Raw genomic sequence first — 27,855 nt, 5'->3', positions numbered from 1 at the left:
GTGAGGCAGCAACATCAATAACCCTTAGTCCCCTGAACCAGCTTAGTCTCAAAGAATGTCTCAGTACTTTTGAGGAAAAACCAGCCTAATTTGCATAGGGGGAAGGGTTCAGATGTGTTTTTTGCTCTTGCCACAGAGGGGTTCTCCTTCCCTGGAAGTCTTCTTATAGAACTTGGATGACTACTTTTTGGATATCATAAAATCTAAAAAGGAAGGAAGTGGAATAACCATTTATATAGTGCCAACTGTGTGCCAGGCACTGTGCTCATTGCTTCACAGATATCTCATTTGATCCTCACAACTCTGTGAGGTGGGTGCTGTTATTCTTCCCATTTTACAGTTGAAGAAACTGAGTTCAACAGAAGCTAAGTGACTTGCTCAGGATCATACAGTTAGCAGCATCTGAGGACAGATTTCAACTTACATCTTCCTGACTCGAGGCCCAGGGCTATATGCATTGGGCCACCTGGCTGCCTTGTGCTACTTATGTGTATTAGAACAAGTACCTTCTAGAGATAATATTAGTTACATTTAGTTACATTAGTTAATTAATTTGAGTTATATACATTAACTACATGAGTTAATTAATTAGTTAACTATAATTTAAATTAGTTACCTTTGGTGCTGGGCTTCTGGTTGATTAGTCTCGGATTGATTAGGAGCTGAATGCTTGCTGCGTATCTGGGCTGTCTTCTGGGTACTTCATTTTGGGGTACTGTGAGTTCACTTTGGCCCAAGGAACCACTTCCATTCAAGTTCTCTGTTTTTGGAGTGTTCTGCTGTGAAACTATAGCCCCATTGTAGTCATCACGGGACCCGGGGGGGTAGAGAGCCCTAATCAAGTGGCTTTTCTACCATTTTAAGAAAGAGATAGCCCTTCTGACCTCTGCAAGGTCAGCATATCTTTGTGTTCTTAATTATTTGTCCTGTTTCCTAAGAGCTTTTGGCCCATGTACTATTCCCTTCCTTCCTTTTTCTGTTCTGTCTCTATCCCTACTGGTTACGAACATGTCTCATCCTTAAAACACCTTCACTTGACCCGGTGATACCAAGTTATCATCCTGTGTTTCCATCCGTTTTTGGCCAAACTCTGACAAAGAATCTTCTATACTTCTTCCAATTTTTTACCAACCCTCACTTCTCACTCCCTTGCAGTCTGACTTTACCTCACAATTAAAAATGCTCTCAAGGCTGACAATAATTCCTTAATGGCTAAATCAATGGCTTTTTCTCATCCCTACTCCTACTTGATGTCATTGAAGCTTGCCAACCACCACTCCTTCATCCTAGATACTCTTCCTTGTCTTTGATGACATTGTTCTCTCTGGAACATAGCATTGCCTCCCTGACCACTCCTTTTTAAGGTTCTTTGCTGACTTGCCCTCCAGTTGGAAAGGACCTCAGAAGCCATTTAGATTAAGAATATAATTTTCATATTCTATGAGTTGATTTGCTTGAATTGTATTCTTTAAACTATCAAAAAGTGTACTTTCAGACAGTGGTATGGAAAAATGCTAACATGCTTATGGATGAGAAGAAGCAATTTGAGTTTTCTTTCCTTTGGGTACGTTGCCAGAGGAGGACCTTATGGACAAAAACTTTCCTCTTAAAAAGATCTAAATGTTAGAGAGGCAAGATACATTGGCAGTGGATGAGTTGGAATCTACAGGCATCTGCCAGTTGTCTCAATTTGTTTCAAAGCAATGCATCTTGTAGATTCCTGGCTTGTTTTTCATGGCAGTTTCAGCTCATAGATGGTAGAGAAAGCAGTGACTGAAACTGCTTCTCTGTAGTTCATTCTGATCCACAAGGTAGAATGAGTTAGTAAAGTGAAAATGATTGGGACTCCTTGGAATCTTGAACATTATTTTAATAGATGAGGAAACAATTGCTTGGCATAATTAGTCACAAGCCCTGTGCTTTAAAAATAACCAAACTAATAGATATCCAAAGGTTCGAAGAATACTTGAGTCTGATCCCCTTGCCAGAGACTCTCAAAGTGAAGATGCCTGAAGAAAATGTCTCAAAAGTGAAACCGAAAAAAATCCAAAAATGATCAAGATGAATAATCCTAAAATAACATTGTGGTCACTGTAACTAAATAGACTTTTCTGATGTGTTGGAACTTCAAACTCCACATGCAGAAGATAGAAGGAGGGCTATATAACCGAGAATAAGTATGAGGAAGTGGCATAGGCCCATTAGAAGAGCGTCAGCAAAGTAAAAACCTAGAAGGAGCTTTCAGAAATATTTATGGACAATAGAGAGGGTTGGGATTTTATTTCATTTTGTTTCAGAGACTCACCTCTACAAGTATAGCATAGGAAGTTATGGCTGGACAGTTTGTATGAAAAGAGATCTAGGTGTAGCAGAGGACTGGGAATTCATTATGAGTTGACAGAATGACATGGCTACTAAAAAAAATCGAATGTAATTTTTGGATCCTAGTGTTCAGAATTAAGGGAGCACTAGTCCTGCTGTTCTCTACCATATCTTACATGCTCCATATAGGACACTGATAAGCTGGAGCTTGTCCAGTGAAGGGTGATTTGTTGGTGAAGAAGCTAGGGATCATGTCACAAAGGCTCGAGTGAAATAATTAAGTGTGGTAGGCCTGGAAAGTAGGAGGTACTGTGTGTAGGGGGAAGGTAATAGCATGGGGTGACATGAAATACTTGTATTCATGTATTTGAAAGGCTGTCATACACATGGAAGAAAGATTTGATATATTCTGTTTGGCTCCAGAATAGAACTAGGAACAATGGTTAGAAGTTGTGGAATATCAGATTTTAGCTCCATGAAACTTTTCACTAATTAAAGCTATCCAGAAGAAGGATGAGCTGCCTCTTGAGATCTTCAAGTAGACACTGGGTGACCACAGAGATTTTGTAGAAGAGATTCTTGGTCAGGGATAGGTTAAACTAGATGATATCTGAAGTCCTTTCTGCTTTTAGCACCTGTGACCTCCAATAAATGATCATGAACTCTTTTGGGACAGCTCTACAGTTTTTCCTTAATCGAGCCAAAATCTGCCTGTCTGTAGCTTCCATTCATTACTAATAGTTCTGACCCCTCCGTCCAAGAAGAACAATCTAACGCCACTTAGAAAATGATAGGTCTTGAAATACTTGAATGTAGTGTTTGTGTCCACTTTTAGTTTGTTTTTTCTCCAAACTAAATGTGCTCATTTTCTTTAGCCTATCCTCATAAGACAGGATGTTCCTCTCACCATCCTGGTTGCAGTCTTCTGAACAGTCTCCAACTTGCCTACTTCTTTTCTAAAATATTGTGCCCATAAGGTTTCTGCAAACATAGGTTGATTAGGGAAGAGTATAATGGAACTATTACTTTCCTTGTTCTGGATACTATTCATTTATTAATACTGCCTAGTATAGAATTAGCTTTTTTGACTGCCATGTCACACTGTTGAGCCATGTTGTGCTTGAAGTTCACAAAAACTCCTAGACCTTTTTCATAGGAAATGTTATCTAGTCATATTTCCCTCATCCTGTACTTGTCATATTAATTTTTTAACCAAAATGTGGACCTTTGCTATTGTCTATATTAATGTCCTCTTATTCGATATATCCATTGTCTGTGGAGATTTTTCGACATTCAAATTCTATTGACTCTCAACATACAGTTATCTATTGTAACTCTCCCTTCAAGGTTATGATCTGATTCCTAAGGTCCTCAGGTGATTCCTTCTTTCCAAGTCATTAGTAATATTCTCTTATGACAGTATAACTCATGTTTTTTTTTTAATTTTCTTGATCCTTACTCAAATGATTCTCCTATCATGTACCTGTATTTCTTAACATAATATAAATATGTAATACTACTTTACCATTTAGAAAATCTATTCTTAGTACCACGTTATAATCCCCATCCTACCAATTCTCATTGTTTACTTCGAGGTAAACTTCCCTTTCTTATGTCTAATTCACTCTGTTTATTACCCATCCTTTGTAACTAGACATCTGAGGACAGGGTCTTACTGCTTTCTCACAAGCATTCAGGCAAATATGTTTTTATTAGTCCTCATTAGGTGTACTCTCTCCCTTGCTAAAAGCTTATTGTTCCTAAGTCGTGCTCCAAAAATCCAAATCCTCTTCCGATATCATCTTCTTAGCTAGTGGTTAACATTCCCTATCTCCCTTTTTCCTCTAAATCATTTAACTTAGATTGGAAGCACCATTGTGGCCCAGAGGTATTCAAGTTTTCTTCTTCCCTGGGGCTTAATAATAAGCTAGATAGCTTATGAGTTCTGGGTCAGGGGTCAGGACCATCTCAGTTCAAATCCTACCTCAGACATTTACTAGCAATGTGACCCTGGGCAAGTCACTTAATTACTACCTGCCTCAGTTTCCTCTACTGTAAATAATAATAGTAAAATAATAATAATATCTGTCTCCTAGTGAGAACCAAATGACATAATAATTTTAAAGTGCTTAGCACAGTGCTTGACACATGGTAAGTACTTAATTAATGCTTGTTTCTTTCCTTCCCTGGCAACCTAGTTTTCTTCCTTCTGGTTATACAGTTTGTCCTCACATGTTAGCAGGTTTGGCACTTTGGAGAATATTCTCATTCATATCCTGAGTAAAGGCCTCAGGAAGTTAATAGACCTCTCTCTTGTTTAGCTAGGTTGACAGAGCACCTCTCATCAGGGAGTCACTAACCACTATCTTTTATTGATATTGAATATTTTTAGAGCAGTGGTGTCAAACTCATATAGAAGTAGATTGCTGCGGGCCTCATGTTAACTTAGAAAACCACAAATGAGCATCATCTGTGTTGTGTTATATTTTTATTTATTTTGTTAAACATTTCCTAATTACATTTTAATCTGATGTGGACTCACTCCTGAGTGCATTTTGAAACCTGTGTTGTAGAGTGCATTTCTGTTAGTTATAGATGTAGCTGGGAACCTCTGAGGTCTCTTCCTCCTCTGAGAATCTCTGACATGGTATAAGAGGCATCATCAAGGACATATATAACTAGAAAAGAAGTTGAGCTAGTTATGGAGTGAGAGTGACATAGTAAGTGAAGTCTGCAAGTATTATTTACTAAATATTAAAAGAATCAAAGTCAGAGTCACTAGTGAGCTTTAGTTGGATCTTCTGTGGAGGATTTGCATACAGACATGGGTAAGAATTTTATAGAGTTAGAAGCTGAAAATTAATCCATCAAACTAATCTCAGATTAAGAGAAGAACATGGAAGGGATGCCCTTGTTGCTTGGGTCAGTATAAGGGGCCAGGGTAATACCCAAGTTCCTGAACCCCTAGACCTAATCTACAGGGACTAATTAAATTTAGAGCATTTTTGTTTTCCACTCAAATTCTCAGTACAGCATGTGGATCTTGGGCAGCCCTTGAATTTCATTAGGGATGGAAAAGACCTAGGGAATCTCACCCCCCACATACCTACGTTCCCCACTCTGTGACTTAGAATCTGAAGATCTCCCTTTAAGGCTAAGATAACCTACTTTTACCAAAACAAAATGATCTTTGGTGGTCCTTCAGCACTTGATTTCAAAGCTCTGATGCAAGACTACGAAATACCCAAGTATTTTTTCTTAGCCTACTTTTAGATCTATTCACCCCCAGCCTTAAAACTCCCAACACTAATCTCTGATATATCTGCCTAGTCTTCCTCTGCCCTGCTCTGTGAGCCTGTTTCCTCTTGTTATTGGACTCTGCCCTATTTGCCTGGTACATCACCAACTACTCACCACCTGTTTTTGTGAAGCCCAGACTGCTCTGTATCAAATATGAATTTGCTTGACCTCACATTGACCAGTCACTATCAGGGTAAAGCAGATCCCACACCTGCCCCAGCTAATGTCACCTGATTCTTCTCCATCCATCATTGTGAACTGTCCATTGAAGCAGCTTATTCAAAGGAAACTTCCACAGCCCCACCTGCTGGCTGTTCTTTCCAGTACTACTTTACTTTTGCTGAAGGGTAACTGAGAGGGATAAATTTTGAGTCAGATTATCGAAGTTAGAATTCTGGCTTTGCTACTTAATAACTCTATGACTTTGAGCAAGGCACTTCTCTGGGCCTCAGTTTTCTCATCCCTAAAAAAGAGAGAGTTGGACTAGGTGGTAAGGTCCTTTCCTTCTCTAGCTCTATGATCCTATGTAGTGCTAACAGATAGCAAAGAGAAAAGATGATATTATAGTCGAGTTCTAAATTTTGGAGTGAGAGAACCTGATAATGAGTTCCAGCTCTGTCACTCACTAATTGGGAGCTTCCGCAAGTAATTTAACCTCCCTGATCTTCAGCTTCATTATCCATAAAGTGATTACTTGCGCCTCCCTAATTGCTTGTTTATCACAAAATTGTCAACCTGAGTTTTTAGAGAGGGATTGTGGTGTTAAAGGGATACCAGTCCTCTTACTCCTTACATGCCCCATGACACCCCGTCCCCCACTTACCCATTTACTCGTCAGTGCAGTGACACTGGCTTCCTTGCTGTTCCCCACACAAGGCACTATATCTTTCAACTCTGGGCCTTTTCTCTGGCTGTTCTCTATGTCTTGAATGCTCTTTCTCCTCATCTCTGCCCTCTGGCTTCCCTGGCTTCTTTCAAGGCGCAGAAAAAAATCTCGTCCTCTGCAGGAAACCTTTCCTGATCCCCCTTAATTCTAGTCCCTTCCCTCTATTTATTATTTCCAATTTGTCTTGTTTATGCATAGTTCTTTGCATGTTGTCTCCATCAGTCTCCATTAGACTGGAGCATATTGAGAGCAGTGACTGCTTTTTGTCTTTCTTGGTATCCACAATGTTTAATACAGTGCCTGGCTCATAGTAGGTGCTTAATAAATGTTTATTGACTAACTGACCTGGACAATCCAAAGGACTGGGTTCCATACAATTCTGCCACTTCCTGGCCACGTAACCTTAAATAAAGTCACGTAATGTCTCTTAAGCCTAAATGTCCTCATTTACAAAAAAGCAGTAATGCGCCTCCTTGGGCTGTAAGGAAAGTCTTTTATCAGCCTTAAAATGCAGCGGAAATGTGAGTTGTTGGTGATGCTGGTAGTAGTAGTAATATCTAATTTACATTTTGTATTCTCTAGCTGATAGCCATAGGGTCATAGATCTAGAGCTGGTCTAAAGACCTACTATACAACCTTCTCATTTTGCAAATGGGAAACCGAGGTCTAAAAAGATTAAATAACATGCCCGAATTCACACACAGTAAGTAGCAGAGCCACTGAAGAACAGTAGAGATGAAATTTTATTTTCTCCTCCCTCTGATACTCTTCCCTTTCCCTCCTCCCTTACCCTCACCACACTTCATTCCACAGTATTCTCCCAAGCCATCACCTTTGCTTTGACTTTGCTTTCCTACCTTCCTACTTCCAACTTTTTAGTTAACTCATTCAATACTAAATTGTCCCCTATTCTCAATTCCTTTTTTAACTAGTCCTATCACAGCTCATACTTTGCCAAACCCCAACCCTAGATTATTCCCACCAGCTGCCTCTCCTGCTATTCACATACCATTGAAAGGAACTGAAAATAGCTACCACTCGTCCAGCTTGGATCCACCATAAAATTATGCTATTTAATCTCAACAGGTCACTTGCTGCAATAGGGTAATCCTTTTTACTCCTCCCCAATTGATTCTCCATCACACTCCTCATAGTTCCAAATCTTTTCTTTTCAAGCCTTCCCTACCACCCTAACTCCACCCTTATAACTGAGGACCTTGCTTCTTACTTTACTAGAAAATGGAAAGCCATCTTCTGTAAGCTTTCTCTTATCTCCTTCTCTACTTCTCAAAATGATTGGACATTATCCTCCTTTATTCCAGTGTCTGAAAAGGTGACCTTTCTCCTATCCATTTACATAGACTTTTGAACAGCCGTTTTAGTAGACTGCTCTCCCAATAATCTTTGGCTCTTCCTCTATACTATTTTCTTCTTCTCTGCCTAAAAACACACCCAGGTGTCCTGCTGTATGCTTAAAAAACCCCAGAAACTCTAGGTGGCCTTCCTGTCACCTCCAGCTATTGTCCTGTATCTCTAATTCTTTTCTTAGCCAAACTCCTAGAAAAATCTTTCTGTTCTGCTGGAGATTTCTCCTCACTCCTCAACTGTTTGTGATCCAGCCTCATTGGTCGTTTCAAAATGCTCTCTCCAGAACCAACAATGCTCTCTTAATTGTTAAATATGATGATTTTCTTCCTCATATTCCTCGAACCCACTGCAGCATTTGACAGTATGGACCATCTTTTCCTCCTGGATACTCTTTCCTCCTTGGGTTTTTGTGGCACTGCTGTTTCTCCTCCCATCTGTCTAAGCTAACCATTCCTCAAATCTTCTTTGCATTATTACTGTTCACGTCACATTCACTGTCTTTCTGCCTACCCTAAAGCTCCATCTTTTTTCCCCTCCGTTGGTGACCTCATTAACTCCTGTAGACTTAATGTTCCCTTTGCAGATGACTTTCAGATAAAGACCTAGTCTCTCTCTCTAGCTCTAGTCCTGGATCACAAACTGCTCATTGGACTGTTAAAACTGGATATTCTGGAGGCATCTCAAACATAATGACTGTTGTCTTTTCCCTAAACCTACTTCTCCTCTAACCTCACTCTTTTTCAATCAGAGATGGCACCAGCATACATCAGTTACCTAGGCTTGCAGCCTCGAAGGTATTTCTGACTCTTCACCGTCCCTTAATTCACCTTCATTTTCTAAGTTTCCTCCATTCTTGGAAAGCCTTCTCTAGACTCTGTGATCTCTCAGGTCTTTTATGTCTCCTTTCTCAGCCAAATTAATAGAAAAAGCTGTCTATTCTACTGCATTGTTGCTTCTCCCTTCATCTCACTTATTCCGCAACCTTTTGCAGTCTAGCTTCTGACTTCATCATTTAAATGAAACAACTATCAGAACAGTTAGTGATCTCTCAGTTACTTCATCTGATGGCCTTTTCTCAGTAATTCTTGACTTTGTCTGTTGCATTTGACATGTGGACTATCCTTTCCTCATGGTTACTCTCTTCCTCTTTTTTAAATATTATGTGACATTTTCCAATCAGCAAAACAAAGGGCCTTTTCACCCTCCCACTCCAACCCTGTACCACTGAGAACAAAAGAAAAAACAAAACAAAAGCCATTACAAATATGTATGGTCAACCAAAACAAAATTCCACCTTGGCCAAATCCAAAAAAATATTTGTCTCATTCTACCCTCTGAGTCCTCTTTACTCTCAGGAGTTAGGAAGCATGTTTCCTTATTAGTCTTCTGGAACTGTGGTTGGTTATTACAATGATAAGAATTCCCAGATCTTTCAGACTTAATGCCTTTAATACACTGTTTACATTGTATAAATTTTTCTTATGATTTTATTCACTTTCCTGTGTATCAGTTTGTACAAGTTTCCCTAGGTTTCTCTGAAATCCTTTCTATTATTTCTTACAGCACAATAATATTCCATCACTTTTATATACCATTACTGGTTCATCTATTCCCCAGTTTATGGGCATCCCCTTAAATTCCCATTCTTTGCTACCTCAGAAAGAGCTATAAATATTTTTGTACATACTTAGTTGGTTTTGCTTAGGACTTAATCTAACCCTTAATTTGTTCTTCTAATTCCCCTGCTTCTCCTCCTTCCCTCCTATTTTCCTTCTGAGTGAAATACACTTCTGTACCTAAGAGGGTGTTCTGATGAGAGTGAGGTTAAAGTGTCAATTGCTGCCTTCATCCCTCTCTTTTTGTCTCCCTATGTCAACCTGGGCTGGACAAATGACTCACTATGACTTTTTCTGTATTTCCCTATCAGAATTTGATCTGGTGCATTTTCTAAGTCAGAGGGAGTTTTGTAGAGGGAACTTCAGTTGTACTGCTTCCTGCTATTCTGCTTGTTCTCTCTTCCCCTTTTGGCTTTTTTGATATTGCTCCCTCCTGGTTCTGCTTCTACCTGATTGCCCCTTCTCTGTTGTTTCAACAGTCCGGCTAGCAGCTGCTGTGGGGGTGTAAAACCAATGACAACCAGCTCACACAATGCTGCAAGCCCAGGTTCTTTTGATCTGCTTTACTAAGGAAAGCAACATTAAGGGGTTAACAGCCTTACTTTAATCCAGCATACAAATACCATTCATTTAGTTCAGGGGAAAAAGCCAGCACCCTGAAGTAAGTGAGCAAATACAAACAAATTACAAACATCGACAGACAGACCAAATACATTTCATAGTTACCAACATCTGAGTTCAGCTGGGGAGCTCATAATAACGGCTGGCCCAGAGTCACGCATGCCACTACTGCTGTGGGTCAGAGCTCCAGGAAAGGAAAGCCAACCCTTGGTTTTATATCTTTTTCAGGGTCAAGGGTGTGACTCACCCGCGTGACCTAAAATTATCACAAAAATGCGACTTAAACCCACGTGGTCTAAAAGCCTCTGATGTCACAAACATGTCACTCAAACCCATGTAATGCTAAGAGCCCATTTTGATTGCCAATACATCTGTCTCCTTTGTTGGCTCCATTCTGCATATGCTCATTAACTGTAGGTGTTCAGTAGGGCCCAGCCTTTACCTTCGTTTATATTCTCTCTACGTTATCCCTCTTGGAGACCTTATGATCTTCCATAGGTGTGAGGATCATCTCTATGGAGACGGCTTACATCTCTTATATATCCAACCCTAACAGCTTCCATGAGCTTTAGTTCTGTATGACCCCTGCCCCCCACATGCCTATTTTGCCCACTCTGTGGCTCAGATATCTCTCCTTAAGGCTAAAATAACCTACTTTCATAGGGACAAAATGATCTTTGGTGGCCCTTCAGCACTTGAGTTCAAAGCTCTGCTACAAGCCTGGGAAATACCCAAGTATTTTTTCTGACCCTGGTTTTTTTATCTACCTAGCCTTAAAACTCCCAACACTAATGTCTAGTTTATCTGCCTGTTGAACATTTTAAACTAGATATTCTGGAGGCATCTCAAACTTAGTATGCCCCAAACAGACCTTACTTGTTTTCTTCCATTTTTTTTTTTGTTTTTGTTGTTTCATGGAGTCATTGTTTTCTGTTAGGGCCATTCTGATTTTCAGGGAATGTATTACTTGGGTAAGGTTTTATGCTTCTTGTCCTAAGCTGTTAATTCCCTTCCAATTCTTTCTTCCACTTTTTCCAATTTTTCCTCTTTTCCAATTTTTTTCTCTAATTCTGTCATTTCGTTTCTAAAAACATTTTTAAACTTGAAAAAAAAAAGTTCTTCCTTCATTTCCTCAAGGAATTCTAGTTAAATTTGGGTCCATGTTGTGTTTTTTTTTTTTTTTGAGGCTTTGCTTATAGATGTTTTGAGTCATTCTCTTGTTCTAGGTTTCTAGGATTCCTTTTTGCTTGTTTTCTTTTCTCATTATTCCAACCAACTTTCTGACTTTAGATTCAACAAAACTTATTTTTACCCCCAAACCCATCCCTTTGTTTCTGTTGAAGGTACCATTTTCACTGTCTCTCAAATTCATAACCTTGATATTATCCTCAATTCCTCAGTCTCTCTCCCTCACTGCAAATATCCAGTTTGTTATAAAATCTTGCCATTTCAACTTCTTTTCAACATCTTTCTTATCTGGCTGATTCTCTCTACTCACACTCAGTCCAAGCCTTTATCACCTTTCACTGAAACTATTGCAGGGACAACCTAGTTGGTTTCCTTGCCTCTAATCACCCTTCCTCTGCTCCATTCTGTCTTCCACATAGCTGCCAAGATGGTTTTCCTTAATGAAAAATCTGACTATCTGACTCACCCACTCAGTAAATTCCAGGTCTCCCCATTTTCTTTATATTTAAAAAGTCCTCTGTTTAGCTTTTAAATCTGGTTACATCTTGGTTATTATCTTTTCAGCATAGTTGTACATAAATCCCCTTCCCATAGGCTATAATCCACTCAAATTGGCCTTTTTTGCATTGACTGTCCTGTGCCTGGAATATACTCCCTCCTCACTGCCACCTCAGACAATCCCTTTATTTCTTCAAGAAGCAGCTTAGATATCATCTTACACATGCAGCTTTTCCTGATTCTCCCAACTGCTGGAAAACTGCTTAGCTTATATTTATTTATATGTGTTATCTTTATATTTATTCTATAAATATTTACATATGTGTGAAGATAGTGTGATAGAGTGGAAAAGAGAGCCTGCCTCAAAGCTAGGAAGACCACAGGTTCAGATCCTTTTTTTGATACTTGATTTTTCATGATCTTGGACAAAGCCCTTGACCTCCCAGTGCTCTAGACCAGAGTTGTCACAGAAGAAATAAAAATACAATGAAACATAGATAATGTTAATATGTGTTTTTCTAAGTCAATATGCAGCCCTAAGGGATCCTTATGTATAGTTAATGGGCCTTGTTTCTTTTTCATTTTGACATGACTGCTCTAGGCAATTCTCCAAGATGGTAAATCCCAGAGAGGGTCTTGACCTTTTAAGGAAGTTTGTTCATTGGGAGTTCTATATACCAATGAAGTCACAGGTTCATTCCCTATTCGTGTGTGTGTGTGTGTGTGTGTGTATAATATGTATATATATATATATATATATATGTATATATAAATTATATACACGTGTGCACTTGTCTTCCGTGTTAGAATGTGTTGAAGTATATTAAAAACCTCTTTTTAGTTCAACTGCAAATATGAAGAAATAATATTTTCTCCAGCCTAAAACCTTTCTCAGACTTTTCCTTTTAGGAAAATGTGTAAGAGATCAAGAAAGGCTAAGGTAGAAGTATAAATAGCTCTTTTCTAATAAAGATTATTGCTTTCCCCATCCCCAGAAGGGATGATACTATGATCAACTCTTTTCTTTTCAGAAACAGTTAAGTTTTAGGCACTGGAAAGAAGCCTTTTCAGGCCTTGAGGTTAGAGGTCAAGGTAGGAATTCGAGTAGTTTTACTTGAAGATTAACTGACTATCTATCTTAGTGACTATTGTTTTGGATTGTTAACTCCAAACTGTATTTTAACATGTTATGACTTTTTTTTATTCAGGATGCCTATAGATATTACTTCAGATTGTCTTGGGGTAGAGACATGTCCAAGAGCATGGGGGTGGGGAGTACTACGCCAGTTCGGCTCTTACCCTGAGCAGGGCTTGGACTTTGAATAATGTTAAATTAATCAACTGTTTGTAACAGATTTGTACTTAAAATGTACAGTATTAATATTTTTGGTTTGACAGTGTAAGCTCTCTTAAGAGTAAAGGGTTCATCCTCTGTATTGGTAACTCCAGCCCCTACCACACTGCCTAGCAATTTACTAGATGCTTATCAATTTATTCAAAGGTAGCAGGCTAGATGATTTTCAGTGCAATGAAGAATTGATCGTAAGCAGGCTTGTCTAGGCAGTTTGTGCCTCTGCTTTAACTTTTCCATCTGCCTTCCTCCCTTTCTTTTCTCCTTGAGTTATCCCCTTCATTCTCAGTTTCCGTTCTTTTGGTACCATCTTTGCTCAGGAGTTAATTGTGATTAAGGCATTAACTAGTAACTCCTTCTGGGTTGGCCTTTCCCAATTGTATTTACATATTAAATGAAAAACCTTTAAAACTCAAAGGGGTGAAGCTATAATGTTGGAATAGCTGATAAATTTGATATTTTGGAATGGGGCTGCCATCTTTTAAAATCACCACTGGACATGATATACAGGACAATAGAGAGTAACATTTAATCTGAAAGATGAATTACCTCTGTTTTATTTAATGGAAGCCATTGTATATTTCTGGTGTGTTTTGATTACTAAAAGAGATTATATAGAGTATGTAATGGTTTGAATGCTGGACTTAGAGTCAATAAATCCTGGATTCAAATGCTGTATCTGACATATAACTGTGTGATCATGGACAAATAACTTAAACTCAGATGCCTCTTGAAGACTAAATTATAGACTGATTACTATAGGTGTAGAGACATTATATATAACTTCATATAATTTTAATTATACTATATTTGACATTTAAAACACCCTCTACCCACAGACATACAAAAGTGACTCATTCAGATATTTGTATTTGAGGGGAAGGCATTCTGTTCTGTCACCCTTCCTTTTCTTCCCAATATTTTATTAGCTCCATTGCCTGGAGTCCAAGGTTCCCTAGGGTATCCCTGACCATTTCTACCAAAAAAATCATCTTCCACTGCCTTGTCATACCTTGGAGATGAATCTAGAATCTTTAAGATAATGCAGGGAGAATACAGTTTCTGGCAAATCCCAGAAGCCTAGAAAAACTCAGAGAATTTGCCAAGTTAGGATACGTTCATCACCAGAGGGTTAGCCACCTGGTGATAACAATTTTGTCCATAGCACCTATCTGGTAAAGTGTGATGTGGTGGCAGACCATATCAAATAACAGAGGGCTACCTCCATACATATAAAAGCATGGCTCTTTTGAAATACTTTGACAGTAATGCTGACAATCTTCTCAGGAATACAGACAGTTACTACCCTACCTCCTTCTTCCCTCACATGTGAATAAATAGGCACTAGACCGGGAGTGAGTAAAAGAAGATGCTATGTTCCCTCCTGTCTGCCCTGTCTAGGTAATCCTTTGAATTGCATGGAATCATTTACTACCTTAATTTCTTAACTTGAAATTGTAATCTGAGTGTATGTAACTGATTCTCCTAAACAGTTTCTTGGATTTTTATTGCTTTTAATTACTTTTGCTGCTGTTTTTTTTCCCTGGATTTTTGGTTCATCAGAGCATTTGGATCATAATTATATCAGAAAAACTTTAATAGTAGCATGTAATGTGATGTAGTAGAAAGCTAAGATTAAGATCCAGAGAAATTTGGTTCAGATCCTAGTTTGGCTCAAGTCTCTTCTCTGTGACTTGCTATGTGCATGACCTTGGGTTTGTAACTTACCTTGCCCTTGATTTATTTATAAAACGAGAGGGTTAGCATCTAAGGTTCTTTTCAGCTCTAAGTCTATGATCCCACGAATAAATATCTACTGTGTTTACGACTAGAGGTATACTGGCATAGATAGCTTGGCAGAGAGTAAACCTCAGAGCCAAGAATTCCTGGATTCGAGTCCTGCCTCCAAAAAATCCTGGCTTTGTAACCCTGGTCAAGTCACCTAACCTTTTAGTGCCCTGGGCAACTTTCTCTGAAAATAAAGAGTAAAGCAGATGCCAGTCTGCATTAATAGATGTATTTCATCAGGAGCTCCCTAACCTAATGAAATCACAGGTCTGACTTTTTTTTAAATGTCACAGGATACTTTCCTAGTTAAGTAAAAAATTTTTACCTTTCCATTATCAATGTTGTAGTTTCTGATGTGCTGTATATGTTTATTAGCAACTAATCATTGAGAAACTAATTTGTTCATTGGGTATATTACTAAGAAACTAATTTTGGCCAGAGCCTTAATGCTTGTTTTAAATTGTTATATGTTACAGAATTTCACAAATTTATTCGGACAACCTCTCGTCTGCTTGCTTTCTCCAACAACATATCCAAAAGCATTACAAGGTATGTTTTGTAGCAATATACCTAGGTCTAATTTAAACTGGTTTTTGGTTTTTTTTTTGCTTTCTGTTCTTAAACTTCCTTTTCCTCTCTGAGGGGCACATGTAGCACTCATTGATAAAAACAGATTATGTGGCATATGTCAGACTGGAATTGGCTTAGCAATGTGGCTGTTTGCTAAATATTACCTCTTTATTAAAGTAGACTCTTTGGTTCAGAGAATCTCAGGCAAGACTCCAGTTTCAGTATCCTAGCTATCTTCCAAGAAATACCATACAATATTATTAGAAGATACTATCATTAGGTTTTGGGTTTTTTTTTGCCTTCGGCTGTTTTGGAAATTTTCATGGTTTATGGGCTTCTTGTTTATGAGGTGTTTATTTTGAAATTCAAGGGATTCACCTTGATTTAACATCTCTCCCATGTAAACTTTTAATTTAAATTTTATCTATTCCTTTTTGTCTTTTATACCAGTCATTTCTCATAAAACCTGCCTTGCATTGAACTTTCTCTTGTAGCAAAAATTTAGGCAAAAAAGAAGATGAGAGTCTGTCAGTTGATATTATGTTCAACAGCTATAATCTCTTCTGTCTCTACTGAGATTACCTAATATACTTGACAGACCATATAAACTATTAGGCTGTTTATTTGGGCTTAAAGAAGTTCCCTTGGCTCCTATGTTATGCATAGTCAAATTGGCAGAACTTAAAAGGAATTTTTGATAATTTTTCTTTACATTTTTGTTGTAAAGAGAGCCTCTCTCTGAATGTTTTGCCCATTTCACATATGGCTAAGTGAAAATTAGAAACATTCAAATTTATCCAGAGGTTGTCTACACTCTAATACCAGCCAAGACACTTTTGAGAACTGTTGTAGCAGGACCTTCACTGTTTCACTTCTCCCTAACTGTGAATAGTGTTGGTGTCTGTCAGTGAGAGATGGCAATTTACTGCTACTTCCCAGCCGGAAGTCCAGTCTGCTGACATAGTTTGACACAGGAAGTGGGGGTCAGATTTGAATACCTGAGAGAAGCTGGAGACTTTTCACCGTTGTTTTAAGGTAAGTTCTGCTCTTTATTAGAAAAACATGTAGCAGTAACATTCAATAGATTTGTCTAAGCATCAAAGTATCCTTTCTACTACATGATAGAACTTACCTTGAAACAATGGTGAAAGTGTCCTACTGTGGGGACCTGTTACCCTGTTTCTATTACTTCAGTAATATTTTAGCTCAAATAACTCTCCCAAGACTTAACTTTGTCAGAATTTTTGAAAAGTAATCCAGTTTGGGTTCATAGGATCACAGAATTTCAAAGTTGCCTGAGAACTTGGAGATCCTCTAATTCAACCCTTTCATTCTACATATGAGAAAACAGGCCAAGGGAGGTGACATGTTTTTCCCAAGGTCATACAGGTAACAGCCAGGTTTCAAACAGAGATCTTCTGTCTGACTCCAAATCCAATGCTTTTGCCTCTACGCTTTGTTTTATTTTTCATCATATACTTTATTAAATAACTTTTTATTGAGAAAAGATGGCACACAAAACGGTCTTCAGCATTCATGAAAGAAGGCATACAAATGCTATTAAATGTTGTCTATTTAAATAAAATGGCTTATCCAGCTGTTGGATAAGAAAGGTAAACTTTAAATATCAAAGAATAGAGAAAAAGTCTGCAGACCATGTAGTTTAAGGTTGAAGAATGTACACAAACAAGATAGAGAGAATTTACTTAAGGGCCTATTTTGGCATTCTTGTGTGGAAGTGGTCTCCATTGACTTGAATGAAAGGATTGAGATGATTTGGATAATACAGCCTGGAATTACAGAGAATTGGATGATCTTTCTGGTTCATTCTCTCCCAATGCAACCTGTTTCTTATTTCAGATCAGTCTCAACGTGGTAGCCTCTTCACTCTCTTTCTGAACAATCCTCTAATGGCCTTCCTGTTTGTCTCTGGATTGTCAAGTATGCGTAGAGGTCTGTGGGAAAAATGTCAAGAGTACCTTCGAAAAATCAACCGGGATATCGCCCAACTGCTGACCCACTCACGTTCCATAGGTACCCTCTTGACGCAATTTACTAGAGTTTGGAATGGTGGTTAAATCTCATGATACTTTAAGTTTGTTTGACTTACAAATGGTCATTTAATATATGTTGCAGATAGGAAAATTAAAGTTTCCCCCAATTTCTTTTTTTTTTTTTTGAAAATCTTTTCCAGTCAAATTTTCTTCCAATATCACCTTTTTATTCTTTTCAGATCAGGCTTTTCTCCAGTTTTTCGGGGATGAATTTCTTCGCTTGCTTCTCACCAGATTTGTCTTCTGTTCAGCTACCATGAGGATGCACAAGATTTTTCGGGTATGCAGGGAAAATAATCACTTGGGCCCAGATTTAATAAGATTAGGCATGTAAGACTTATGCACTAATCTTTGGAAGAAATTAAGTTCTGTGGTAAAGTAGTTGAATGGCTTGACCAAATAAATGGTCACTTGCCATGGATACTATTGAGGATGATTAATATGATTTCCACATTTAAGTTGAAATTTGAACCTCCATAGTGCTCATAAAGGACCTAAAATCAGAGTTGGCAAGTAAGTATTTTCTTGATATACATATATTTTAATGAACATTTATTGTATGTAGGGTCTTTTTAATTTATGTAAATTCAGAATTGTATTTTATCTCTACTCTGGTTTCTATACAACTATATTAGTTATATCTGTTTTTATGGATTGTCTTTATACAGTCAATTGCATATGTGCTTTTAAAAAAATTTCTATTAAAAATTCCTATTAAATCTCAGGAGTTGTTAGAAGGACATAAGTATTGCCATACTCTGCCACTGCTATCATCACGTGAAGAATCTCACCCTACATACTATTCTTATTTTTTTATTGTTTATATTATCCTTATTCCAAATACAATTTTTATTTTTTTTAAATTTATTTACTTTTAGTTTGCAACATTCACTCCCACAAGATTTGGAATTTTAAATTTTCTGTCCTTCTCGCTTTCCCCCTCCCCAAGATAGCATGTGATCTGATATAGGCTCTACATATGCATTCATATTAAACATTTTCACATTAGTCATTTTGTAAAGAAGAATTAGAACCAATGGGAAGGTCCATGAGAAAGAAGAAACAAAACACAACAACAAAAAGGGCAAATAGTATGCTTCAGTCTGCAGACTCCATAATTCTTTCTCTGGATAGCATTTTCCATCATGAATCTTTTGGAGTTGTCTTAGATCCTTTTTTAAAAAATGTAATTAATTAATTTATTTTTAGTTTTCAACATTCACTTCCACAAGATTTTGAGTTTTAAATTTTCTCCCCCTCCCTCTTCTCCCTCCTCCCCAGGATGGTGTGCAATCTGATATAGGCTCTTCTTATACATTCATATTAAACATATTTTCATATTAGTTATGATGTAAAGAAGAATTAGAGCTAATAGGAGGAACCACAAGAAAAAAGAAACAACAAAACAACAAAAGAAAAGGCAAGCAGATAATATGCTTCCATCTGCATTCAGTCTCCAAAGTTCTTTCTCTGGATGTGGGTAGCATTTTCTATCATGAGTCTTTTGGAGCTGTCTTAGATCCTTGCATTGCTGAGAAGAGCTGAGTCTATCAAAGTCAGCCATAGCACAATGTGGCTGGTACTGTGCACAGTGTTCTCCTGGTTCTGCTCATTTCACTCAGCATCAGTTCATATAAGTCTTTCCATGTTTTTCTGAAGTCCACTTGCTCATCATTTCTTATAGCACAATGGTATTCCATTACATTTATATACCACAACTTATAAAGTCATTCTGCAATTGATGGGTATTCCCTCAATTTCCAATTCTTGGCCACCACAAAAAGAACTGTTATAAATATTTTTGTATATGTGGGTCCTTTACCTGTTTTTATGATCTCTTTGGGATATAGAGCTACAAGTGGTGTCGCTGGGTCAAAGGATATGCACAGTTTTATAGCCCTCTAGACATAGTTCCAAATTGCTATTTAGAATGGTTGGATCAGTTCACAACTCCACCAACAATGCATTTAGTGTTCCAATTTTCCCACATCTCGTCCAACATTTATCATTTTCCTGTTTTGTCATGTTAGCCAATCTGATAGGTGTGATGTGGTACCTCAGAGTTGTTTTGATTTGCATTTCTTCAATCAATAGTGATTTAGAGCATTTTTTTCATGACTATAGATAGTTTTAATTTCTTCCTCTGAAAACTGCCTGTTCATATCCTTTGACTATTTATCTATTGGGGAATGATTTGTATTCTTATAAATTTGACTCAGTTCTCTATGTATTTTAGAAATGAGGCTTTATCAGAGACACTGGCTGTAAAAAGTGTTTCCCAGATTTCTACTTCCCTTCTAATCTTGGTTGCATTGGCTTTGTTTGTGCAAAAACTTTTCAATTTAATGTAATCGAAATCATCCATTTTGCATTTCATAATGTTCTCTATCTTTTGTTTGGTCATAAATTCTTCCCTTCTCCATAGATCTGATAGGTAAACTATTCCTTGCTCTCATCTTTAGCTTATAGAATCAGCCTTTACATCTAAATTGTGTACCCATTTTGATTTTATCTTGGTATAGGGTGTAAGATGTTGGTCTGTGCCTAGTTTTTGCCATACTGTTTTCCATTTTTCCCAGTAGTTTTTGTTAAATAGTGAGTTCTTATCCCAGAAGCTGGAATCTTTGGGTTTATCAGACACATATTGTTCTGTCTTGTTCGCAGTCCTAGTACATCAGCTCCTCTTTGCAGTCTGTTCGTGGAGTTTTGCCATGGCTCCATGGGTTTTGCCACTTTCTAAATCTTCTTTGATTACTGAACTCCAGCTTGAGGCCTCAAGCCTTTTGATCCTGCACCTGCAGATGCTCTGTGGATTAAAAAATTTGCCACACCCAATCCCTAATTACCTTTTTCTTTATTCTACCCCTGGTACTGTAATTGGATGCCTGATTCTCACATCTGTTTTCTCTTTTCCTTCCAGCCCTCACTGCCAAACACTTTAATGCCACAAATATACATTTTCTAGGATTTATTTGCATAAGAAAAGTTACTCTATATAAGTAACTAAGATACCAGGATAACCAAATAAAAAAATAAAGTTACTAAATAAATAAAGTTACTATATGTAAATAACTAAGATACCAGGTGATACTAGATTTCCTGTTGTCTTTATATCTACATATATATATGTGTGTGTGTGTATATATGTATGTATTTTAAATACCCAGTAATTTCAGATTGGGTACTACTAAAACTTTCTTTTAAAAAAGAAAAAAAAGATTTGTTTTAATCAGCCAAAACCTGTCTTTTCACACAAGAAAAATAAAATCCATTACAAACGTGAATAGTCAATCAAAACAAATTTACACATTGGCCATGTCCCAAAAATGCTTGTCTGATTCTGCATTCGCCTCTCTATCAGGATGTAGGTAGTATTTTATTAGACTTCTGAAATCATGTTTGATTATTATGCTGCGAAGAGTTCATCATAATAGTTTTCCATCACATTTATATACTATTTCTTGTTCCTCGAATCTCCAATTTATGGGCAACCTGTCTGACTTTCATTATTTCCCACCTCAAAAAGAGCTGTAAATATTTCTAAATATTCTTACAGTTTTTTTTTTCTTAGAACTAATCCCTCCCTTAATCTACTTTTTCTCTAATTCTCCCTCCCCCCTTCTCTCCTTTCCTTTGTATTTCTCTGTGGAGTGAAATTTATTTTTGTACCCAATTACATGTATGTATGCCTCCTTTTTTCAAGCAGTTCAGATGAGAGTGAGGTTCAAGTATCTACCACACCCCTCACCCCCTCCTCCTTTGTTGTATAGATGTCTGCCTTTGTACACTGATGATGTAAAGATAATTTTCCCTAACCTTTCTTTCCTAACCTTCCCCCTGCCCCCACCCCCTACACTAGTGTATTCCTTTTCCTCTCGACTTTCATTCTTTTCATAAGATCATCAAGACATAACAGAATCCCTGCCAGGATTAAATGAATCCCTCTATGACCCCGATAGGGTTCTGAGGGAACACATGTATCATTTCCCTGTATTTGATTGTAAGCAGTTTATCCTTGTTTAGTCCTTTATCATTATTCATTTGTGTTTCATGTCTACCTTGTTTCTCTCTGCTCCATTGTTTAAAGTTCAGAGTTCTCTGCTCCTCTGGTTTTTTTCATCAGAATTTCTTGGAAGTCCTCTACTTCAATAAAGGTTCATTTTTTTTCCCTTTGTTGCAGTTATCTCTTCCACAGTGTGAGGATTAGGGATGCAGTGCCCCCATAAGCTGGAAAATCCACATTAAATTTTTTGGCTTTTTGTATTTCTGAGTTTCTAAACTTTTTCTTTGTGTGTCATCTACAGCTTCTGCAAAACTCCCCCAAAATTCCCATTTAATTTCTTATGCTGACCCATGATATATCGAAACAGTGATGGGGATAGTCCCAATGTGGAAAGGATAACCGTACGCTCAGTTTTGCTGGCTAAGTTCTTCTTGGCTGTAAACCCATATCCTTTGCCTTCTGAAATGCAGTCTTCTACGTTCTCCTCTTCTTTAAAGGGGTGGCTGCCAAATATTGTGTGATCTTGACCAGGGCTCTTCTGTCCTTGAATTCTTTCTGTTTGTTGTATTTTTTCTTTGACCTGGAAACTTTGGATTTTGGCTCTGATTTTCTTAGGGGTTTTCATTTGGGGATTTCTTTTAGGAAATGACTAGTAGATTCTTTCTATTTCCATTTTGCCCTCTGCTTCTAAGATATCTAGGTAGGTTTTTTTTTTTGAAGATTTCTTGAAACAGGATATCTAGGTTCTTTTTGTTGTTGTTGTTGTTCATGGTATTCATATATTGCAATGAGTCTTAATTTTTTTATCTCTTCAATCTGCTTTCCAAGTCATTTGTGTTTGCTTTGAGATACCTTATATTTTCTTCTATATTTTTCATTCTTTTTATTTTATATTAACATGTCATGTTTTCTCATAGAGTCTTTGACTTCTATTTAGTCCATTCTAATTTTCATGGAATTTGTTGCTTGGGTACTTCTTTTACCTCTTGTGCCAAGCTAATAATTCCCTTTCCAATTCTCTCCTCCATAGTTTTCATTTCTTTTCCAGTTTTTTCTTCAAGTGCTCTCATTTCATTTATAAAAACATTTTTCAGCTTTTTTAAAAATTCTTTAATCATCATCTCCAAGAATTCTAATTGAGTTTGTGCCCAAACTATGTTTTTCCCTGAGGCTTTGCTTGTAAAGGTTTTGAAGTCATTTTCTTCTTCTAGGTTTGTGTCTTGATTATCCTGCCACCATAATAGTTCTTTATGGGAGGATTCTTTTTTTGTTTGTCCATATTTCCAGCCCACTTCATGACTTTAGATTTAATATCAGGGTTAGACCCTGGCACTTCTGGAGGGAAGGCCTATGCTGTTCCTGTTGTTGCATTCTTAGATTATTGAGTGTTGTGTTATTCCAGAATTTTAGATACAAGCTTTCAGTGCTCCCAAAGTTTGTGTGATCAAAGGCAAAGTCTGATTGCTGCCCCCTCCCCGCCCCCACTCTTGTTTGAGCTCTGCCTCCTGATCTGCATCTGAACAAGAGTGGAATGCTGCTGGTTTCAGCCTCTGTCAGCCAACTGAAAAACTGTTGGTTCAGAGTGGCAGAATTGTAGGCTCCCTTTTGATTTGGAATTCCTGCCTTGTTATTCTTGTGCAGTCTGGGTTAGATACTAGAAATAAGGCTCAGCTCTACCCTTGGGTCTGATTCACACTGCTTGCTGCTTGCTTCTCAACCTTCTCCTTTCATATTACACCATCCAGGGCCTCCCCACACAAAAATACTATCCCTTTGTGCAGATCCCTTTCTCAATACTCTCTGGATCTGTGACTCAGAACTGGGTCGTGGGTGTAAAAACTCATCTCTCTTGCAGTATCCAGATATCGGTCTGGGACCTTCTCTTGCCCTATTGCTCAGCCTCTCCCTAGGCACCAGAATGCTTGGTGTGTTGTGTGTTCCTGTCCTGACCTTATCCCCAATGTCTGCACACTTCCCTGTCTGTCTTCCTATGTTAAGCTGGGCAGCACAAATGAATCAATGTGACTCTTTCTGTCTGCTGTGTTTTTTAGATCTGTTTAGAGTATTGTGGAAGGAAGCTCACTATGCTGCTTTCCTAACATTCCACCATCTTGGCTCTGCAACTTTGTTCTTAGCTCTCCAAAACTTTCTAAAGTAATGTAGTTGCTCTTTTCCAGGCCTAGCTTGGTCCATGAAATTTCCTAGTTTGGGAACAATTGGCTTTATTCACTGTCTCTGACAATGTTACCAAAGATACGATAGAAGAACAAGATTACGTCCCTTGACATTCTCAAAGATTTAGGGACATACCTTCAAAACATCCTAGTTTCTTCTTAGTATCCCATTATGTGTCTGTTGTCTGTGAATTTAGCTGGACCTTTTGAAAATCTATTTTATATTTAAAATTTTCCACTACTTCTTATAGTAATTGGTTCCATAAATTTATGCCTAGTTTGTCAACTGTATCCTTTTTTTTTTGTCCTAAACTTCTCTCAGGCTTCAAGGAATTACCATTTATTTCATATTTTTTGAACAAGATTGTAGCTACCTTATCCATACTGTTAATAATTTCTATGCTTAAATGGAAAAGTACTGAATCATTGTAGTCCAGCCTCATGTAATAGTACCATTATCCCCTCAGTCATTTGGTTTTTGTTCTCTAATTCTGGCTTTCTTGAGATGTTGAGATTAGACTGTAGTTTTATATGAGAGAAAGTTAATGTTTTCAGTTTTGTTTCTAGTACCCTTTTGGAGAGGCAGTGTGCTACCAGTAGATAGAAGGCCAACGCTGGAGGCAAGAAAATCTGGGTTCACTTCCTTCCTCTGACACAAACTAGCTGTATGACTATGGGCTAGTTCCTTAACCTCCCAGAGCCCTAGGCAGCGCTCTAAAATTACAAGTTAAAGATGATCATTAGTGGAGGGAGTTTCCACATGAGTTACTTCCTATACAGATGAAATCACAGGTCCAGAAAAACAGAATATTAAATGACATCCAAAAGAGTTTTTGTTTCTAACAAGATAACATTTTTTTGGCCTAAGCAATTAGCTGGGGAAAAATCTAGTGTCTCCTGGATCCCTTTCTTGGGTTACAAGTAGATACCTAAAGTTCCATTATTCTGACTTTAATTAGGATTATTTTTAGCTATGTGAAAATGTTTGTACTTGCTCCTCATAAATCTCATTTGCCAGTTTTCTGACCATTCACACATTGAAATGTTAAAAGAACCTAATATAATTTGTAGACAGGACTAGACTTGCCTCTAGGTAGAGTAGGTGGCCTTCGGTGTGGTCTGGGTTCAGGTACACCATATCTTTTAAAGTACTGATGTATCAGTAGTTGGAGTATCTCTAACATATTCCTTGATAAAAATATATTGTAGAACCCATTCAACTTGATTGCAACCACCTTTTAATCCCAAAGTATAGCTTTTATGTAATGACCATGAAGTTATTCTACTGATTGTCTCTCTAGCTCTCTTTGATGTATTAAAAGCCATTAATAAGTTCTTTAGAGTTTTTTGTAGGATCCTTATCCTATATTTTTGGTTTGCCAAATTTCTGGGTAACAAGTTGTTATAGTAGCAGTTGTTAGATTAGCAGTTGAACCTAAAAACCACATGATGCTCCAAAGGTTATAATTTTGATTGTTAAACACAGTTCTGGTATGGGTTGGCAAGGCTCCCATTGATCACATTAGAGGTTTAAAACTTGTTCAGCTTATTACCGTAGTTCCTGGTTCTTCGCCTTCCTATTCTAGTCCCTGGCTTTTTAGGACATAAAAATGGGGCTTTCCGTAAGGTAATATTGTCAACCCTCCTTTCTTCTCTCTGTACATTCTTTCCATGGGCAATATTTTGCCTGACTTCGACAACCATTTCTAAGATGATTCCTAGATTTTTATGGCTAATGTCCTGCCTTTTCTATCAAGTTTTAAGGCTATGTGCTATAGAATATTCCAATAGCTTCATGGCTGGTTTTTCACTTCTTCAATCCATCTTGCATGGCTCGCCTAATTTAAACTCTTAAAAGGAAAGTTTTGATCATGTCATTTCCCTTCTCCAGGGACTTATAGTGTCTTGCCATTGCCTATGCAATAAAACCCAGACTCCTCAGTCTGCTATCTAAGGTTCTCCATGATCTAGTCCAATCTTCATTTTCCAGTCATACAGTACTACTTCCCTGTACTACAGCATGACTAAACAACTCTGTTCAAATCCTCCTCTTCCTTCAAGAGCTTGCTCAGTCAGACATTCAAATGTCACTTCTTCTTCTGAGTCCCTTTAGTACTTGATACTGCTTTTAATGACATGTAATCATATTCTTTGATGTATTATATCATTATTATTATTGTTCGGGTACTTGTCATATCTCTCCTACTAAATTATAAACACTTTGAAGAGAGAGATTGTCTTGTTCATCTTTTCATCTTTCTTGGTGCCTTGTTAAATAGTAGAGGCAGAAAAGATATTGAATGAATGCATGCGTGAATGAATAATAGGTATCAAGAACATTTACATATATATACATATATATGTACATATATATATATGTGGGAAGATGAGGTACAGTTTATTGTCCTAAGCCTGAAATGCAGTCATTTATATTAATTTTTGTATTATGATCTCTTTATTAGACCATAAAATTTTGCTCCCCTCCTTTGTCTAGCAGGAAACCCGAAATTATCCAGAAACATATCCTCAGCTGCCAAGGGATGAAACGGTTGAAAACCCTCATCTTCAGAAGCACATTTTGGAGCTGGCGTCCATCCTGGATGTGCGAAATGTGTTCTTTGAGAATACTATAGATGATTATTAATTGAACTCTTGTTGAAACTGTGTTTCATTAGCCACAGATTTTAAATGGTGCAGTTTTTTAATGTGATGATACATAGTGGCATTAAATTTTTATTTTTAAATTTAGGACCACCATTTTACAGACAACTCAAAATACTATTCTTCTGACAGATAGGGTAACTTTTGTAATCCAATATTTGCGATCTTTTAAAAGCTAGAATAACCCTGAAAGTTTTTGTCGTTGTTGTTGTTGTTATTTAGGGGTCGAAGAGTCCCAGCTCCAACAACTGGTCCTAAATTCAAACACATACTCAGTGACCACTCTCACCCAGAGAAGAATAAATCATTTATTTTTGTATGATGAGAAAAATCCAACAGTGATATTTTATCCTGAAAAGTCTGGATATGGAAAAATATAGAATTGTTCACAAAGATGAACCCAATCAACTTAGACCAATACTAGGAAAAACAAAAGCATAGCCCTTCCATAACACTTGTTTTCACTCAATATCATTATTTAAAGAGGGGGAAAAAAGGCTGATTCTTTGCGTTTGTGTGAATTTGTCTCCTTTAATCATTTACTTTCCTCAAATATCTTCAGATTTTTAGTTTCCATGAATGATTTGCTGCTGAGTTAGAATTTTTCTTGAAAGTTTGAGGTGGTACATGACAATGTATTAGAATTATATGTATGTTTCTGTTATCACATGTATGTATTTGTCTTATTTTCTAGCTCTTTCTCATATTGCCAGTCATTTTGAGAACCACATCTAAAATACTTCAATCTAAATAACAGACCTTCTCTAGCAAAATGTCATGGTTAGTGGCTCCATAGCACATTGACGTCAGCAGAAAAATGTGAATTTGAACTCTTTAACTAGCAGGACCAAATTTGTAAACTGAGTTTTTATCTGTGATATTTCTAGCCATAAGGGTGCAAGTAGAAAAAGATTGAAGTTTTAATTATGTCTGTGCCCAGCTCTAATCTAAATCTGTATGGTTTCAAGTACAGGGCTGTCATTAATTTTGGAGGTAGGGAAGAATGGAGAAAAACCGGATGAGGGAAAATTAATGTTTGGTATATATGGGATTGTATCCACACACACTTTTTTGTTGTTGGGGGAAGGTAGCTAAAGAGGGTTTGGTTTCCTTCTGTTGTGCTGTTCGTTTTTCTATTGGCACCAGCAAGGACTCAACCCTTTTTTTTTAAACCTCATTGGGGTTGAATGGAACTCTCCATTCAACCATTTTGATTGTACTATATTCTAAGTCTAAAAGCATATGATAGAACATCTGTCGGCCAAAATGTCTATTAATATCATTATCTGGATAGACCTAGTGCCGTCTCCCTGAGCCTAGAAAGAAACAAATGAAGTGATTACTTTTGTTACTTATACCCTAAAGGAAAATTTACTTTGGTCTTATGCACCTTGTTTAGAGCCATGCCACAGTTTCTTTGCGTTAATATGTTTTAGATTCCTCAGACAGTAATTC

The 27,855-nt window shown here is 37.4% G+C and overlaps 1 protein-coding gene across 1 annotated transcript in view; it reads left to right on the top strand.

Moving 5' to 3' along the window:
* SCAI (suppressor of cancer cell invasion) overlaps positions 1 to 26,880 on the top strand; it is a 67,045-nt gene extending 40,165 nt beyond the window's left edge. The window contains exons 13-16 of the mRNA XM_036749818.1: positions 15,415 to 15,487; positions 17,369 to 17,542; positions 17,742 to 17,842; positions 26,234 to 26,880. Of these exons, the coding sequence (XP_036605713.1) occupies positions 15,415 to 15,487; positions 17,369 to 17,542; positions 17,742 to 17,842; positions 26,234 to 26,383 (498 nt within the window). The 3' untranslated portion in view covers positions 26,384 to 26,880. The remainder of the gene's footprint in view (positions 1 to 15,414; positions 15,488 to 17,368; positions 17,543 to 17,741; positions 17,843 to 26,233) is intronic.
* The last annotated feature ends 975 nt before the right edge of the window (positions 26,881 to 27,855 follow it).

Source organism: Trichosurus vulpecula, chromosome 3 (genome assembly GCF_011100635.1).
Source record: "Trichosurus vulpecula isolate mTriVul1 chromosome 3, mTriVul1.pri, whole genome shotgun sequence".
Taxonomy (NCBI): Eukaryota; Metazoa; Chordata; class Mammalia; order Diprotodontia; family Phalangeridae; genus Trichosurus; species Trichosurus vulpecula.
Note: the sequence above shows the minus strand (reverse complement) of the source record. Positions and strands in the feature narration are given on the sequence as shown.